General features: G+C 36.2%; 1 protein-coding gene across 1 annotated transcript; it reads right to left on the minus strand.

Annotated features, from left to right (window-relative positions):
* Positions 1–6,479: 6,479 nt before the first annotated feature.
* Positions 6,480–7,830, minus strand: srxn1 (sulfiredoxin 1). Its single transcript, XM_015384265.1, has 2 exons — positions 7,543–7,830; positions 6,480–6,843 (listed from the first exon to the last, which is right to left on the minus strand). Exons 1-2 carry the CDS (start codon positions 7,780–7,782, stop codon positions 6,634–6,636), a joined length of 450 nt encoding a protein of 149 aa, XP_015239751.1. The 5' UTR covers positions 7,783–7,830; the 3' UTR covers positions 6,480–6,633.
* Positions 7,831–16,551: the final 8,721 nt, after the last annotated feature.

A 16,551-nucleotide genomic window follows, 5' to 3' on the forward strand; every position in this document is an offset into this window, starting at 1 on the left:
GAATCGGCAATTGAATAAACATCACGCTGTAAAATAGTCATTCCTTTTTTCCTCTGATTTATTGAGATCACAAATTACATTTTCGGGCCTATGTAAACCCGACAATGTTGACATTATTTATATAATGACTACACATTCCTTTACAGAGAAAAAATCCAGGGCAGGGCAAATCTCTGCTAATTTCCATCTAAATATTTAAGCCAGCTGAACCAAAACCTACGTTTGAAGACTGTGTGCAAAATAAAACCTATCGCCATTTAATCCAAAGTATACTTTTACACAGGTTCACAGAGAGAAAGGTTTAAGTGCAGTGTATCTCCATGGTGAGGTCAGAGGATCAGTGGAGACGGCATTGCAAATCTGGCACAAATTACACGCCTGCTGCCACCGGCAGGCTGAGGGAATTCCGGATAGGAAGCTGTGAGAAATCCTCAACCACTCAAACACCTAGAGTAAAAACTCTCTCAGGGGGATTTCACTGGAACGCTTTCCCAAGTGGAACAAATGGGTGAGCTGGATAACCGGAGATCATTTTTCAGCTTGCATTTTTAATGTTGACAAACGCTAAAAGAGAGCAACAATAATCTAGGGAGATGGGATCATGTCTAAACTAAAAACAATATATTAATCTTTTGTGCAGAACTATAAATTGATTAAAGCAACATGAGATTCTAAAATGACCTTTTTTTGTGAATCTTTGTGTACTGCTAGCTAAAGCTGAAAAAACTCAAACTCCAACATTTAATTTGAAAACATTTATTTAGGGAAAAAAGAAACACAAATTCACGCTTACTGGTACCCCTGCTCTAAATATTCTGTACAGAATACCTCAGATCTATAAGGACACTTGAAGCCACGGCAGAAGCATGTCCTTAGTCACCATAAAGTGTTATCTGAATAGTGCTGGCACTTAGAAAGGAGCTAGGACCAGGAAGAAGCATGCTTCCTACCACCAGTTAGCAAAAAGACATTCTGATGTTCCTAATGTTGCCAGGATCTATATTGTTGCCCAGAATCCTTTGCAGGATAGGACTTAAATGCACGGCCCATCTCATAGGATTTTAAAAACGTCTTTATTTTGTGACATGTTCTCTTTGCGGCACATGCAAATGAAACCCCTTCCACATGTTTTAGAATTTATGGCAAAGACCTGAAGCCTTTTGCTACATTTAATTTTTCAACATTATTTATAGTCCCAATTTTCTGTAGTTCCAATTTGACCGCTGTCATTCATGTGTCTGTCCATCACAAATGACATCCATATGGCCGACGGCTGTCTGGATTCCGGACCTCCTTTCCTACCCTAGATAGTGTTCTTTCTGTTGACCCCGTGAAAGGTGAAGCGATAGGATTGACGAGCAGTAGGTAGGAGCTACAACTGGAGATGTTTGCATCGAACCAAGTTCTCCAGAGTTTGGTTAATGACCTGATTATGTAACTCAGGTGTGATGAAAGAGAGACACGTCGAAAAAGTGAACAACACCAGAACTCGAGGACTGAAAATAAGGAATCCTGAACTAGTTGTGGAAAACAAAGTGAGGGAACCTTGGGGAAATATCTCTAGGTCACAGACTTTTATGGTCCTCTCCTTCTTATGTTCTCTTTAACTCAGTAGGTCAGGAGGTTGACATAACCATTCAACAAAGTTTATTTTGTGTCTGTGGAGCCATCTCTTAGTTGATTTAGAGTAATGTTTTGAACTGTTATCACAATTAGAGACAAAGTTTCCTGTGAGTCCACCAGATTTCTATTTAACATGTTAATGACTTGATGAAGGTATGCAATCAGACAAGGTTCCCAGACATTTTAGTAGAGAAAAAGGCCCACAGCATCACATATTTTCCACCATACATGGCAGTGAGCTGGTCGCTTTACACCAGACTAACCTGAAAAATATGTTTATTTAACCGAATGCACTAAAGACATAGTAAGATTTTAATGAGAGCAGAAGTGCATATGCTTAAAACAACCTGTTGGCATTTAGTTTGTGTTATAACAGTTATGTAGATGCCTTACCCTAAGAGGCTAATCTTTGGTGCATTCTCTAACGTTGAGCTTTGGAGATTTCTTATATTCTGGTAATATCTTCTTCTCTGTTTAGCAGAGAAGATAAATAAAGGTCTTTATCCAGCTCATCCCACTTCTAATTGCTTTAAAATGTATATTTCTGCTAATACTTTAAATATATTGTTTTAAACCCTTTTCCTGACTTACAAAAAATCTGCACACACCTGCCTCTTGACTTTGCAGCTTTAAAAAATGGCATCAAAAAATGGTTTTCTGTTTCAATTCATATGTGCACCAAAGTAAAACAGTGGAAGGATCACCAATTAAAAGTTTCTATCATCAGCTTAAGATAAAACGATTCTAATTAGTCAATGTTTTTTATTGATTTTTTTATACCCAATTAATTACAAATTTTAAATGTTTGACTTAAACATTTTTTGATTAATTCTGTGTTTTTCAACTTTGCTCCTTAAGGCACACTGCACCGCATATCTTGCATATTTCCCAGATTTTACACATCTGATATAAAATGGTAGCACATTAATACGTTTTGCCGAATTGCAATCATCTGAATAAGGTGTGTTGAAAAGCAGAGAAACATCTAAAACATGCAGAGCAGGGTTGAAAAACACTGGATTCATTCATCTGAAAGTTTCTGCACATCTTTACCATAAGTAATATTAAATCTTGATGGATGGATTAGTGAAAAGGCTTGGACATAAAAACTTAACTTTGGGAAGAAGGATAATGCAAAAAACACATAAATCAAAGTATCTAATTAGTAATTTGACAACAGACAAGTTTGGAAAGCTTGTTAAGACTTGAGAAATGATCAAATACAGAGGAGAAAGACAAATTACCTTCTTAGCCACTGAAACAACAGACCTGAATGGGATCATCATCTAAAAGTTAGTACAGAGAAAAACATAAATAACATAAAAATTGCATTACGTCATACATCTTTTATTTCTCTACACTTGCTGACTCATTTAGGGTCATGGGAGAGCTGGTTCCTGTCCTCAGCAGTCAATGAGAGGTAGGATCACAGGGGTCACAGGGTCTGGACAGGTCACCAGTCCATCACAGGGCAACACAGAGACACTTGGGACAGGCAACACTTCACAGCAACATCTAAGGGCAACTTGGAAAGACCAATTAACCTAACATTGCTGGAAGAAAATCAAAGCTCAAGAAGAGGATCCATCCATGCACAGGGAACACATGCAAACAGACCAGGAAGAACCCATTTGCAAACACACCCATACCTAAGCTCAATTCTGCAGACCACGCATAGATGCTGGAGTCTAGAGCTATGTTATAAAAATAGATTTTTCTATTTTCTGCATTAAATATGATTTCAATTCCTAAAGATCCATCATGTAACCGGAGATCAAAACCAGTTTAAGCAATCCCAGTTGCTCCTCAGATTAAACCAGCTCTCTCATTGATCATTCAGTTTAGCTGAAGAGTTTAACGGCTTTTTATTGTGCTCCAGAGGGGATGGTGAAAAGAAAATGCAATTTAAAAAATGATTTAAAAATACAAAAAAATGTAAATGGAATAAGGAAATACCTTTTTAAATGTGTGATTAAGAAAGGTATATAGATTTATCAGATTTTTTTTCATCCCGGTCTACAAATAGGATTTGAAAATATATGTTCATATTCCAGTATTTATTAATGAATTAATAATTACAATTTACAATTACTCATTAATAATTCAATTCAAAAGTGCAATTAGAAAATGCTTTTGAAATTGGATTTTAAAATCGATAATTTCATGTTTTTTGGCAACAATGCAAAGCAATATGTTTGACAGAAAAACAACAGAGCAATCTGCTCTGTTATCGGTATTCCTAAGGTATGTATTTGTATATGTATATATATATGTGTATGTACTGTATACATGTATGTGTGTTTATATTATATATGTTTTTTTTTTTTTTTTTGCTTTTTGTTTACCTTATGTTGAATTTTTGGCCTGAACCGCACCTGCGCGTTCATGACGCTACGGAAGCCGGCAGACCAAGCCAGATGAAAGTGCGCATTCAGCGTCTGCTCTGCCGATAATGCAAGCGTAGAAGAAGAAATGTGCTGTTTACCTGTGCAAAGAAAGAAACAACGAAAGAAAAATGTCTGAGGACTTCAGTGTTGAGGAAGAGCATGAGTTCTTTGCCGAGCTGAATGCGCTGGTTTGGTCTGCCGGCTTCCGTAGCGTCGTGAACGCGCATGTGCGCGCTTTCAGGAAATCCTATACACTACTGTTTATGCTCTAAAAACATTCTAAATGACTTCGTTTCGAGTAAATTCTGGATGCTACCCACTCAGGACACTTGGAATACATTGGACGAGCAGTATGGAGGAATATTGAAACGTTTTTTGTGGACCTTTCTGTCTCGGGCACCATAGACCTCCATTATTTGAATGTCAGCAGACAGCAAGAAGCCTCCCAGATCTCCAGATGCATTTGAGATATCAAAAAAGTACTCCAGAGTGTTGTTCAGCATGGGGGTGAGTAGAAAATGAAGGCTAATCATGTTTTGGGTGTACTATTCCTTTAATCCAATCGAGAAACTGTGGATTATGAAAACCACTGTTAACCAACTCTCTCCATCCAACCTCACTGAGTTCGAGCTGTTTTGCAGGAAGAATGGGCAAAAATTTTAGTCTTTAAATTTGCAAAACTGATACACATACCCAAAGTGACTTGCAGCTATAATCGCAGAGAAAGGTGGCGCTAAAAAAGTTAAAAAAGACATTATTTTTCAGTTATTTGTCAAAAAGTTTAATATATCATTTCACATCCAGACTTTGTGTAAACAACATACTGTAGGTACTAAAATAAATTATTTGCAACTGTTCCACCTGCCTGTCCCTTGATTGATGAAAATCCTCAAAAAGAGAGCATGGAAAGCCACCCATGGACACCGCCCCTTGCAGCAACAGGTGCAATGCCTTTTTTTTTTTATACCGGTATTGCGTGTCAATCCCCCTTTGAGGATATAGTTACTTCCAGACAGTGAGTGAGCTACAGGAAATCTTCTCACACGCGACGATTCAGGGGAGACATTTAGAGTCCTTTAGGGTCCGTCGGTAAAACCTGCCCCCGGGTCGCCCTTCATTTCCTCGATGGCCACAAAGGGAGCTCGTCAAACGGCCCTGAGCTCACATTGTGAAAGCACTAATGTCGGAAAAGCCTCTTCTATATTTTACCTATATTATTCTGCAAAACAGCAGTTCCTTCCTGCAAGGCAGAGGCAGGGGACACGCTGTCCAACTTGATTTAGTAAGTGGAGCCAGTCCCAGGGAATCAAAATAACAACAGACACAAAGCATAAGGCTTTCATCTTCATGTTTATTGAAACTACGGGTGCTATAGATTGTTATACACCAGTTATTTTAACTGTGCATAGTACTTTACATTGATATTCATTGAATTTGGAAGGAATTGATAATTGGGTGTATTTTTAACAGGAAATACAAGCATAATCTCCTCTGCTTTAGAGAACATCCCAGTCCAAGCTGACTGAGCATAGAAATTTAAATAAAAAAAATAGAAACAGGAATACCATCTGAAAACATCAAATGTATAAAAAAATTATTTGCATAAACAATAGAACATATTTTTACTTTTATGAGTGAATTCAAAAACAATTTGCCCTTTAATATTCCAGAGTAGAAAAGCATAGAGCATAAGTAATTATTTAACAAAAAATCCCAAAACTTGTTTTAACATAAAAAATATCTTGATTTACGATTCTGTTTATAAATATATTCTCTATCTATGTCTAATGAAATAAAAAGAAGACTGTATTTTTTTAAAAATCCTTGAAAACCACAACTACTAAAACACCCGGGAAAAAAACAGACGAAAAGAACATTTACCTAAACAATATCTAAATATGAAAATTATTTTTATTGTGTTTAAACAGAAATTCAATGGTCTAATTTGATAAGAAACTTTTGATTATTAAACTACAAGCAAATAGAAGTTAAATATCTGTTCACATCCAGCTCTTTATTTCCCCCTGCTGGTAAATCATGTGTATTGCATTGTATCACTACCTTCAGTCCTTATGATCATAAGATTTAAGTGTCAGAAGTCAGCTGGCGTCCTGCCAAGGCTGCGCAATAAATCAATTTTATTAATTAATTTGAGATTTTGTTTATGAAAATGTAATTTTTGGAAAATTTATATTTATTTGTTCACCATGAATCCACTCCTTGAGCTTTCATAGCTCAGAGTGACATCAGTTCATCACATTGTGTTCTTAGATTTCTCCTCATATCTGATATACCAGCTCGGTGTGATACCACCAGCTACAAACTTTTATTATGTTTTATTTTAAATGTTTGCTGTGGAACATGATTGTTTTATAAGATGTTTTAATTTAAGGTCACTGCCCAGAGGGGATGATTGAAATAAAAGCTTGTTTTTCAGTCTTCCCATAATAAAAAAAAAAAAAAATGAAACAAGAGGTTTGTTACTAAGAATCTGCAGGAATGCTGAAAAAAGGATTTTGCAATAGGAATCAACAGTGTTAAAACTTGTATGACAGCGACAACAAAGGACTTGAGTTGGACATTGCTGGTGTAGCGAGAAAAAGCGAGAAAAAAGTCCAGAGTATTATCGAAGATCAGGCGTTGAAGCCCCCAAGTAAGTCCTGAGGTCTGAGATGTTTGATCTAATAAGTTTAGCTGGGATGGTTGGCATGTTGAGCCTCTGATAGGCAGCAAACCTGTGACAACCTCCAAAGGAGTAGTAGTAATTTCCTCCCTCTCTTCCTTTGATCCAGAGAACATCAATGGGAGGAACAACGCTGATGTCTGCCGTCTCCTGGAAGGAAAGGCAAAACGTCAATTAGTGCAAACAATAGCATCCAAGCACAAGACATGCAAGTCTTACAAAAACAACCTTTAAAGTGAAATAACCTGCATGGTCTTTAATCACAGAACTATTTTTTTTTCTGTTTCAACCATCTTAATATCTTTTATAACAGAATTATTAGTGAAATTGCTGCACAAAAAGGAGCTAAACTAAAGACTTCATACTAGACAATCAGAAAGGCAGCAACAAAGAACTTATTTAGAAAAATATACTATTCCAAAATATAATGTCAGGATTATTATCAGACTAGAACATGTGTGCATCTGAAAGATTGGACAGATTCATTTTTAATTTATAAAAAATTAACAAAATACATTTGATTTACATATGCCTATATGCATATAAAATAAGCAAGTATGCATGAAATGTATCATAAAGAGTGGCTGTAAAACAGCAAGACTTTTAATCACTTGTGCAGAACTTAATCCACTAATCAAATAACATTTTTATTTGCAATGGGATGAGGGCTTTGGAAGAAAGTCAGTTCGTTTTTGTTCAAATTCAGTGATTCTCCACAGCAATTTCTAAGCAAACATGTGAAAGGTATTTGGAAACTTCCAGCTAAAAATGACTTCCTAATTCGGCCTACAAGCCAAAAATAGCTTATTTATCCGTATAAATGTTACCCAGTAAAAGTGAGCAGGGTACCTTAATGGTGTCCATCAGACTCTGGACCTTCTGCTCGTCCAGCTCCGGAGGAAACGGTCTGATGATGACCTGAAGAGGAACATTATGGACCTCCTCGATGGTATCTGAATGAACCGACCGGTTGTCCGCATTGTTTTCACCATCTGTCGTACGACTTTTATCCACTAATGTAGACATATTTCTTCTGAACAGGAAAAACTGTATGAGTTGTCTTTTATCCCCACTTAAAACCCGAAACATTTGCCAAAATCTAAACAGTAATAGCTGCTTTAAGCTACTTCCTGAAGTTTTTTCTTCGTGTTACCAATGGAGGGATTTCATTGGTCGCTTCCCATGTCAATCATTGAAGTGACACGTCCCGTTACGTATGCTGGTCAGGAAGCGCTGATGTAAATTAAATGTAAATCAAAAACATCAGCTACTGTAGATGTTTTTGTTTTTGTTTCAGACTTCATAACGAAACTACGGAAGAGGAGTAGAGCAACGGGGAAAAAAAAATCGGAAAAAAAGTTTACGGATTTTTAAATATTATTTTAGTTTATTATGGGGAAAAAAGTCGGAATTCTGACTTTAATCCCAGAATTCTGACTTTTTTCTCAGAATTCTTACTTTAATCCCAGAATTCTGACTTTAATCTTTGAATTCTTGCTTTGATCTCAGAATTCTGATTTTAATCTCAGAATTCTGAGTTTTTTCTCAGAATTCTGACTTTAATCTAAGAATTCAAAGTTTTTTTTTCTCAGACTTCTGACTTTTTTTTCTCAGAATTCTGACTTTATCTCACAATTCTGACTTTTTTTCTCAAAATTCTGACTTTAATCTCAGAATTCAGGGTTTTTTCTCAGAATTCTGACTTTTCTTTAGAATTCTGATTTTTTTTTTTTTTAACCTAATGTAGATGGGCACCCTGAAGGTAGAGATGTTGGAGCACTCAGCTTCACTGACAAAGTTGTGAGTTGTTTGGGAGGGCCAGCAACACTTTGGTAGAAAATTACTAAATTAGGCTACTTTTTACGTGCATTAATGGAAGAGCAGAAGGTGATTAAAACAAGAGAGCTAATTTAGTCTCTAAAACATACATGGCGATTGCTTGATGCTAACATGTTTGTTAGCTGTCAGAATTCAGTCAGAATTCTGAGAATAAAGTTACAACTCTGAGATAAAAGTCAAAATTGTGATAAAAAAAATCAGAATTCTGAGATTTAAGTCAGAATTGTGAGGAAAAAAAGTCAGAATTCATATTATAATGAAATAATACTTAAAAATCAATTAACTTTTTTTTCTATTCCAGTGGCCCTAATCCTCTACCGTACATAACAGGCTGGTAACGTATGTTTTTTTTACAGGAATTTTAAATCACATTTTTACATTTTGTTTCAAATGACAAACTTGCTCAAAAGGTCGAATATAGTTAACTTCAACAACTTAAATGCATTTCTTCCTCTGCTTTGAAATGTTAAGCCAAAACTTAAGAAGGGAAGTTTTTTGGAGGTTTAGGAATTTGTTAGAGATGGTATTGGTAAAATGGTCAGTGTAATCTATAGAGAAACAAACAGGCTAAATTATTTAGTTTATCTACGATTAAATCCTAGTCAAATATTAATATGCAGATCAATTATAAGATAAAATAACGAAATATAACAAATACACTACTTATCTCTAAATACTTGCTATACTTAACAGTAGATATGTTTCACACATGTCTTAATCACTTTATTGTATTCATCGCTATAGAGGTTTTTATAATAAATTTTGTTTTTCATTTAAGGTTGGTTTGAAATTTTATTTTTAAAAACTAACCTTTCTGTTAACATTACTTATTATTGCATTTTTTTTTCATCACTTTTTTTTTTGTTAAGCTAAGAAGACAATACATGTTATAGTAAATAACAGTAACAGAGCTGTTGTGCACTTCCAGGAGGTTGTGATACCAATTAAACCAGTAAAACCAGTCTCTGGGATTTTTTTAAAGAGGCTTTTTGAATATCACTGGAGGCTTTTTCCTCCGTTTGTTTGCCGAACAGGGGACATATCTGTGAGATTCCTGGACTTAATTTTAGAGGTGGAAGCTTCCTCATCCAGATAGACTTTGGAATTATGCATCTCATCTTGTGTATTCCAAAACGTCAGCTGATTTTGTTTGTGCATCTGGTTAGGATACCTCATAGAAACCTCATTCTGAAGGTGTTTCCCTCTATGTTGAAACCAAGGGTAGACTTATGAATAAATAGGGAAATCTGTTTCTATTATGATCTGGGAACACCTTGGAACCCCTCTGAAGGAGCTGGAGTGTCATTGTTGAGACAGAAGTATTTTGTTAAGCTGTTTAACTATTAAGGCAAACTTGTCTTCTTATAAAACATTTTTTCATCTAAAGTTGATGGTAGTATTAAACTAAGAAAAAGCATACTTGACAGCCAAAATATTTAGTAAGTCGGCCAATAACAGAAAAAGTTCTAATCTTTGATGACAGTACTTTTAATGAGGTCCATGTTTTGTTTTGTTGACTGCTGTGTGATACCGGCTCACTCCTTCAAAGTGACCTAACTTTTCTGTGGTTTTCTACTTTTTTTTCCTTTTTTTTTTTGCAGTGATTTTAACAAACCAAGTGGGTTGCTGTTGTTATAAAGGGACATCTGGGCTCTCAGCTTTGCACAGGTAAGTGGAAATCATTAAAGATCTGCTGCATTCAAGCAAAAACAGCACTGTTATTGTTTTCCCAACACTGAGCCGCTACAGCTTTTAATGAGACAATTAAAAATGATTTTTCGGACAGGAGAGGCAGGTAGTTGTAGGTTGTTATATTGAATTCTTTGAACTAGAGTGACGGTGCTTCTCATGCTGATTAATTGGTCACAGAGGGATCAGGTAGAAAATGACAGAGGTTTATATACGGCTTTTAATAATCTATAGTGATTTCAGTATTTTATCTGCTTGAATAAAGCAGAGGATATATCTTCTGCATTGGAGTTTTCTGGTATATGAGCTACACATATTGGTCTTATATTCAAGTGCATAATCTGCAAACACTAGAGTAAAGTAACTAAGTATTCAGTGTTTGTGTTTTGTTTGTTTTTTCCAATAAAATATCATTATACATCTCGCACTACTCAAATACCCCCACAAAAGCTATAGAGTTCTTAAAATCAATAAAAATAGCTACCTACATGCCATTTAATCTCTATAAATGCATTTGTTTAGTGAAGGATTCAGATGTTTGCTTATTGCATTATTAAACACAAGGGCTGCACTAATTAGAAAATATTGTGCCACATAATATTGGTAAATATATATTTGCACTCTCAGTATATGCCTACTTTATTTGTTACTCTCTTTAATAGCTGTGCTTCTTCTGCATTTTAGGCAATGGCTTTTTTTGATCCAATGAGAGCATCTGTTGCCTTTACACTCTCTCCAACTGGCTAATTATTAGCATGTAATTAATTATTATTACTAAACAATCACTTGAATGCGATTAGTCCTTTGCATATCAAAATTGCACACACCAATATCCTGATAATGATATGTTTTTGATCTATAGTGCAACCATACCATGAAACACAGGTAATAAGTCAGTTAGTGTTGCAATTATTACCACATCAACCATATAAGATCTTGGTCTTGGTTATCGGTACTCCTTGGTCTTGGTTGGTGTGGTTTTGACTACAACACTATGGGGGATAAAAGCAGAAGAGCTTAAACAGGCTAAGGTTAAAACAAAAAACTATAAACCAAGCTTCAAAAATATCACTATGTATTTTTTAATCCATCATCTGAAAAGTGAAATATTAAGGGAAAAAAACAGAACCACCATTCAGGCAAGAAGAACGTTAATTAGAAACAGCTGCGATGTCAACAGTAGCTCTGCAGTAACTGCAGAGATGAAACAAAGGTGGGAGATTCTTTTGACAACACAGCTATTAGTTTTGCATTCCAGAAAGCTGGACGCTTTAAAAGAGCTGCAAGCATGGAAAAAAAAAGAAAGAAAAAAAAAAACATTTTATAAAAGACATGCTTGTGTAAATTCTCTGTCATCCGGTCATGGCAACCATAAAAGAGGGTTAAATTACAAATGCATTCCAGAACATACAGATTCTGTTATCAGAACCCTGAGTTACTAGGCTGACAAAATATTACCTCAATTATAGAGGAGTGCTGTGCTTACCAGAAGATTACTACATATTGAAAATTATAGCTAATTGATAAGTCATTCAAATCGAGGGTAAAAACAATTATTCATTATTAGTTAAAATCATAACTAGCCGGAAGAAAAACCTCTGCATCTAACACAGAGAAGAAAACAGAGAGACCAAAAAACATTGTAAGAACAAGAACATTGTAATTCCATATGTATGGATTTTCACAAAACGCAACATACCGGTGAATTTCAAACCCAAAAACACATTCAAACAAAAACTGAACATCCAACCCTAAACTGGGTAGCACTTTTATGCAATATAGTGTAGCCAGGATTTAACAGCCTTTTAATCTAGCAAGATCAAACAATAATTACATGACCTCATGGAGCTGCATAGGATAGCCAGTTACTCTGGGCAAGATTCATCTGTACACTTGTTCCTCAAGCACAAGGGAGACACCTTTGAAGATCAAAATTTGCAGATTCTGGACAGAGAGGACAGATGATTTGAAAGAGGGCTGAATGAAGCCATCTTTGTGAAAAGACAAAAGTCATCACTGAACAGAGGGGTGAGGATTGTGGTTTCAGCTTCCAAACATTTACAATTCAGCCATTGGAGTCATTCCAAAAAAATTGCATAAGGGTGATTTTAAAAGGCCAATCACAGAACCCATGCATAACAAAAGACTTCAACAACCTATTAAAAAAGAGCTGGGTATTTGATTTGCATCTGACTAGTAATGTGCTTAGGAGGATGGACCTCCCTGCTGCTTAGGCCCCGTCCACACGAAGCCAAACCCTGGCCTAAACGCACAAATTTTTCACCAAACCAGCCTCTCATCCACGCGAAGCCGGCGTTTCGGGGGTCTGTAAACGATCTTTTTTTTATTCAGCCTTCAGAGTGGGAAGATTTTGAAACGCCGTTTTCGCGTTTCCATCTTTAAGCTCTAACCGCATTTTTTTTTTACACGCATGCGTCATAGCGTCGCCTCTAAACACGCATGCGCGACATGTATAAATATTAGTGCGCAACATTTCGTCGCCTATTTTTGCTTTGGCACCACAGCGCCACTTACAGGCCTGGCATACATTTTGCAGCGTTTTCATGCATTCGTGTGGACGATCACATTTATTTTACGTCTCCGTCTTTACGACAAATGTTCTGGAAAATATTAGCGTTTCGTGTTCGTTTTGACTTCGTGTGGACGGGGCCTTAGTTAAGTCAGTGCTCCAACTGCAGGTTGCTCTAGTGCAAGTCGACAGAACTGACAAAGACTCCTGCATAGGTGTCGACTTTAAAAAAACTTAGAAAAAAATTCCAGTTTCTTCCAATGTAAGCCTTTTTTTTGAGTTTGTTAAAATACAGCCATAAAATATTTTTGATAAAATTTTGACACAAGTCATTGAGAGGACAGGGCAAAACATTTGCTTTGATGGTAGATTGGTCAGATTAGATGAAAATGTCACTTTTTCTTGTGCAAAATGCTACATGTGAGGGAAGACTGACGCTGTTTTCTGAGGCTTTTTCTTTTATAGAGAGGTGGAAGTTGGTCAGAGTTGATGTAAAGACACATGGCTTAAACAATGGAGCAATATTGGAAGAAAACCTTTTAGATGCTACAAAAAGCTTAAGACTAGGGCAGAGGGTTTCTGATCAGACATCAATCCCCTACATGAAGTTAGAGCCACGTTGAAATGGTTAAGATTAAAGAATGAAATTGAATTCATTTTTTTCAGGTTTGTATTTAAATTGTTTAACCATATTACAGTTATTAGCTATATGTACGTTCAAATCAGCACCCTGTCACTTTTCCTTTGAACAGTATAGTCAGATTTATACTTTGCTGTCATTCAGATTCAATAATAAACACCAAAGGGAACCCAGCATCAAATGATAACAGAGGACCCTGTCAGTTAAGGCGTATAGACATGCAAATTAGCTCGGTTGTTTTGGTGTTTTTGGAGTCCTGCTACACTCTACACGACCCTCTGCTGTCACAGCAGGGCTGCATTCTACTTGCTAACATATCTCAATTACTCAGATTGAGTTAGTCACACAGGTACAACAGCGGGTCATGGAAGAACAGTTCCCACATAATAATTTGCTGTTAATATTAGATTTCGCTCCCTGTGGGATTGTCACACTTAGAGCAGCTGGAGAAAATTACCTGCCAGCTTTTCGCCGGAGAAGCAGGCTATATTTATTCCTGCCTTTTCCCTTTCCTCTTTCTTTGCCTTTTTACACGCTGACATGCCTTTTAAAGTGATAATTATTCTAATGCTGATTTCCAGCCTTCAAAGTATAGCTTTGTGACAGATGAGGCTTTGGAAATCACAACACGATTTAGCAACAGTAGATCTTTTTTTCCGTGACTGATTTCTGGGGTGATGTTGATTATCAACTTTACGCTTTAGCCACTTGAATCTGCTATATTATTTTTTCTGCTTCTTCCTTTTAGTACAAAGGCTAAGAAGGAGATTTCTGTTTAATGATTTTACGTTGCCTTAAAATAAATTATGCTTCCTGTAAAAAAATCCTGAGGGAGAAGAAGTGGTGCTCGGTAGTGAGGTTATTTAGATGTGGACTGGGCTGCTGTCTTTCTTTTCATTTACACTTTGCTCAGTTCATTAACCTGCAGCTCTAATAGAAGTGAAAGGGCATTATTTCAGTGCTTAATGTTTAAATATAAACACAGAAAGCCTCGGAAGGAGCGTTAAATTTACATTAAAGAAATCATTAGGGTGCCATCCGCCTGTTATTTCCTTTAGCTACAAATCACCCGATTCGCTTTTGATTGATTTAGCTGTAACTTACAACAACCAATAAAGGAAATGGCTTATAACTGATATATGTTTGGTTAGCTGCAGATTTAGTCTAATGTTTACAGATGTTTAGCTATTGAATCTGTTCCAGAGGGTAATAATTCAGTTTCAGTTATTTATGAAATAATCATCAAGTGAATTTTGTTGCCTCTGACAAGTTTCTGGTATAATTAAGGCCAGGGGGGGATTTACCATTAGGCAATACAAGGCAGTTTCCTAGGGATCCAAGTTCCTTAGGGCCCCATAAAACTCTGTTTACATGTATGGTTATTAAAACTATTCCTTATTTGTGCACATTAATTATGTTTTGACCACATTGGATCAGTCTATTTGCTACACATGTTCGGAAAGGTCCACACACATAGCAGCAAACCATCTGAAAACAAACGATCCAAAGAGCAGTGTTGCCAACTTAGCCCCTTAATCGCTATTTTTAGTGACTTTTCAGACCCCTCTAGCACTTTTATTTCAAAAAAGCACATAGTACCAAATCTAACAACTTTTTTTCTGCTACTGGAGACTTTGGAGACAACATAGAAAAGCACTGAACTCTGCTCTCCAGAGCAAGTAGATTGGTAACTCCGCCTCCTGCTCTCCTTTATCTTGTCTGCTGTCATGATTCATGCAGCTATTATTTCATCCAAATGAAAAATGGAGAACAGAGAAGCAGATCATGGCTTGTCTACAGTGAAAAGAAGGACTGTGTTATTTACTTTTGCCGTCGCCTTTTTGGAAACACAGAAAGGAGCAATCATCTAAGTGAGCTTAGTGCTTGGAAAAAAATATTTCATTCCTTTTGAGACAGAATGAAAAGTCAGCTGAGTACAAAACATAGAGAGGAAAACAATACACTGCAAAAAATGTATATCTAAGTAAGACTTTTTTTCTTAAAATAAGTGCATTTTTCTTGAATTGAGCAGGTATGTGAGACACTTTGCCAATAGGAAAATAAGACAAAACAACTGCAGTCTCTTATCTCAATTGCATAATATCTAATTTTCTTATTTTAAGGGTAAAAATGCTAATACCATCGGCAGATCATCGTATTTTCCTACTCAACTTAAGGGTAAATACACTTATTTTAAGAAATATTTACTAATTTTTAGAATGTTTTTGCAGTGTAAGAAAAGGGACAAGAAGAGAGGCACAAAATGTAGAACAAATAATGCATGTCTACTCTTAAAATTTCTATATCTGTATAATGGGTCTGTTTTATGTGTTGTCTTCTCAGTTCAGAAGGCCCCCTGCCTGTCTTTGCAGTGGGCCCCAAATTTCCTAAATCCGCCCCTGATTAAGGCTGAAGATTGACCCAGTTTCTGTACCAGAAGTGGTGATTTAAATGAACTGGTTTCCTGGTTATATCCTGCATTCTCATGTGTGGTTTGACCTATTGTTCAACAGCTGTGTTCAAGTTTCAACAAGCTACAAATCTGTTAATTTGAAGTAAAATTGGAGAAGTTAGAGGTCCAGTAGTCCTCCGTCTTCATTTTTCCACTTGCAATGCACCGGTCCCCTTGGTAATGAAGAAGACTCTCACCATTTCCATGCTTTCCTGTTGTTACAAGGCGTTTTGGCTTTAAAGCTTTGCTTTAAGCAGCTGCGAATTTCACTGGAGCTTAATGTCAATTTTGGAACCGCTGCTTTTTATTCTCTTTGCACATTGATGTTCATCTTGTTTAACTTCCTTCCCTAAATTTGACAGTGATTATTTGTGTAAGGTGTTGGATTTAAGCAAATCCCCAATCAGTTCAAACTGAAGAGCATCACAGAGAATTTCTCTTGTACAAAATTTACTTGACTCATTTTAATTAGTAAAAATTCAAATTTATTACACTTTTCATGCCAGTCATGATTCTATGTAAACTACTGGTTGATTATATTGCAGAAAACAAATAAAAATTCATGCATGTGACAGACACACTGACAAATATTTTCTATTCATACCTTAACTTCAATGGTAACTATTAGTGTTGAACTAGAAAACAATGCTGCATATTAATCTGCTGTTGGTCCATTTAACAACTAATCACAGCAGTTTTGCAGATCCT

Source organism: Cyprinodon variegatus, unplaced genomic scaffold (genome assembly GCF_000732505.1).
Source record: "Cyprinodon variegatus isolate N-32 unplaced genomic scaffold, C_variegatus-1.0 Scaffold309, whole genome shotgun sequence".
NCBI lineage: Eukaryota > Metazoa > Chordata > Actinopteri > Cyprinodontiformes > Cyprinodontidae > Cyprinodon > Cyprinodon variegatus.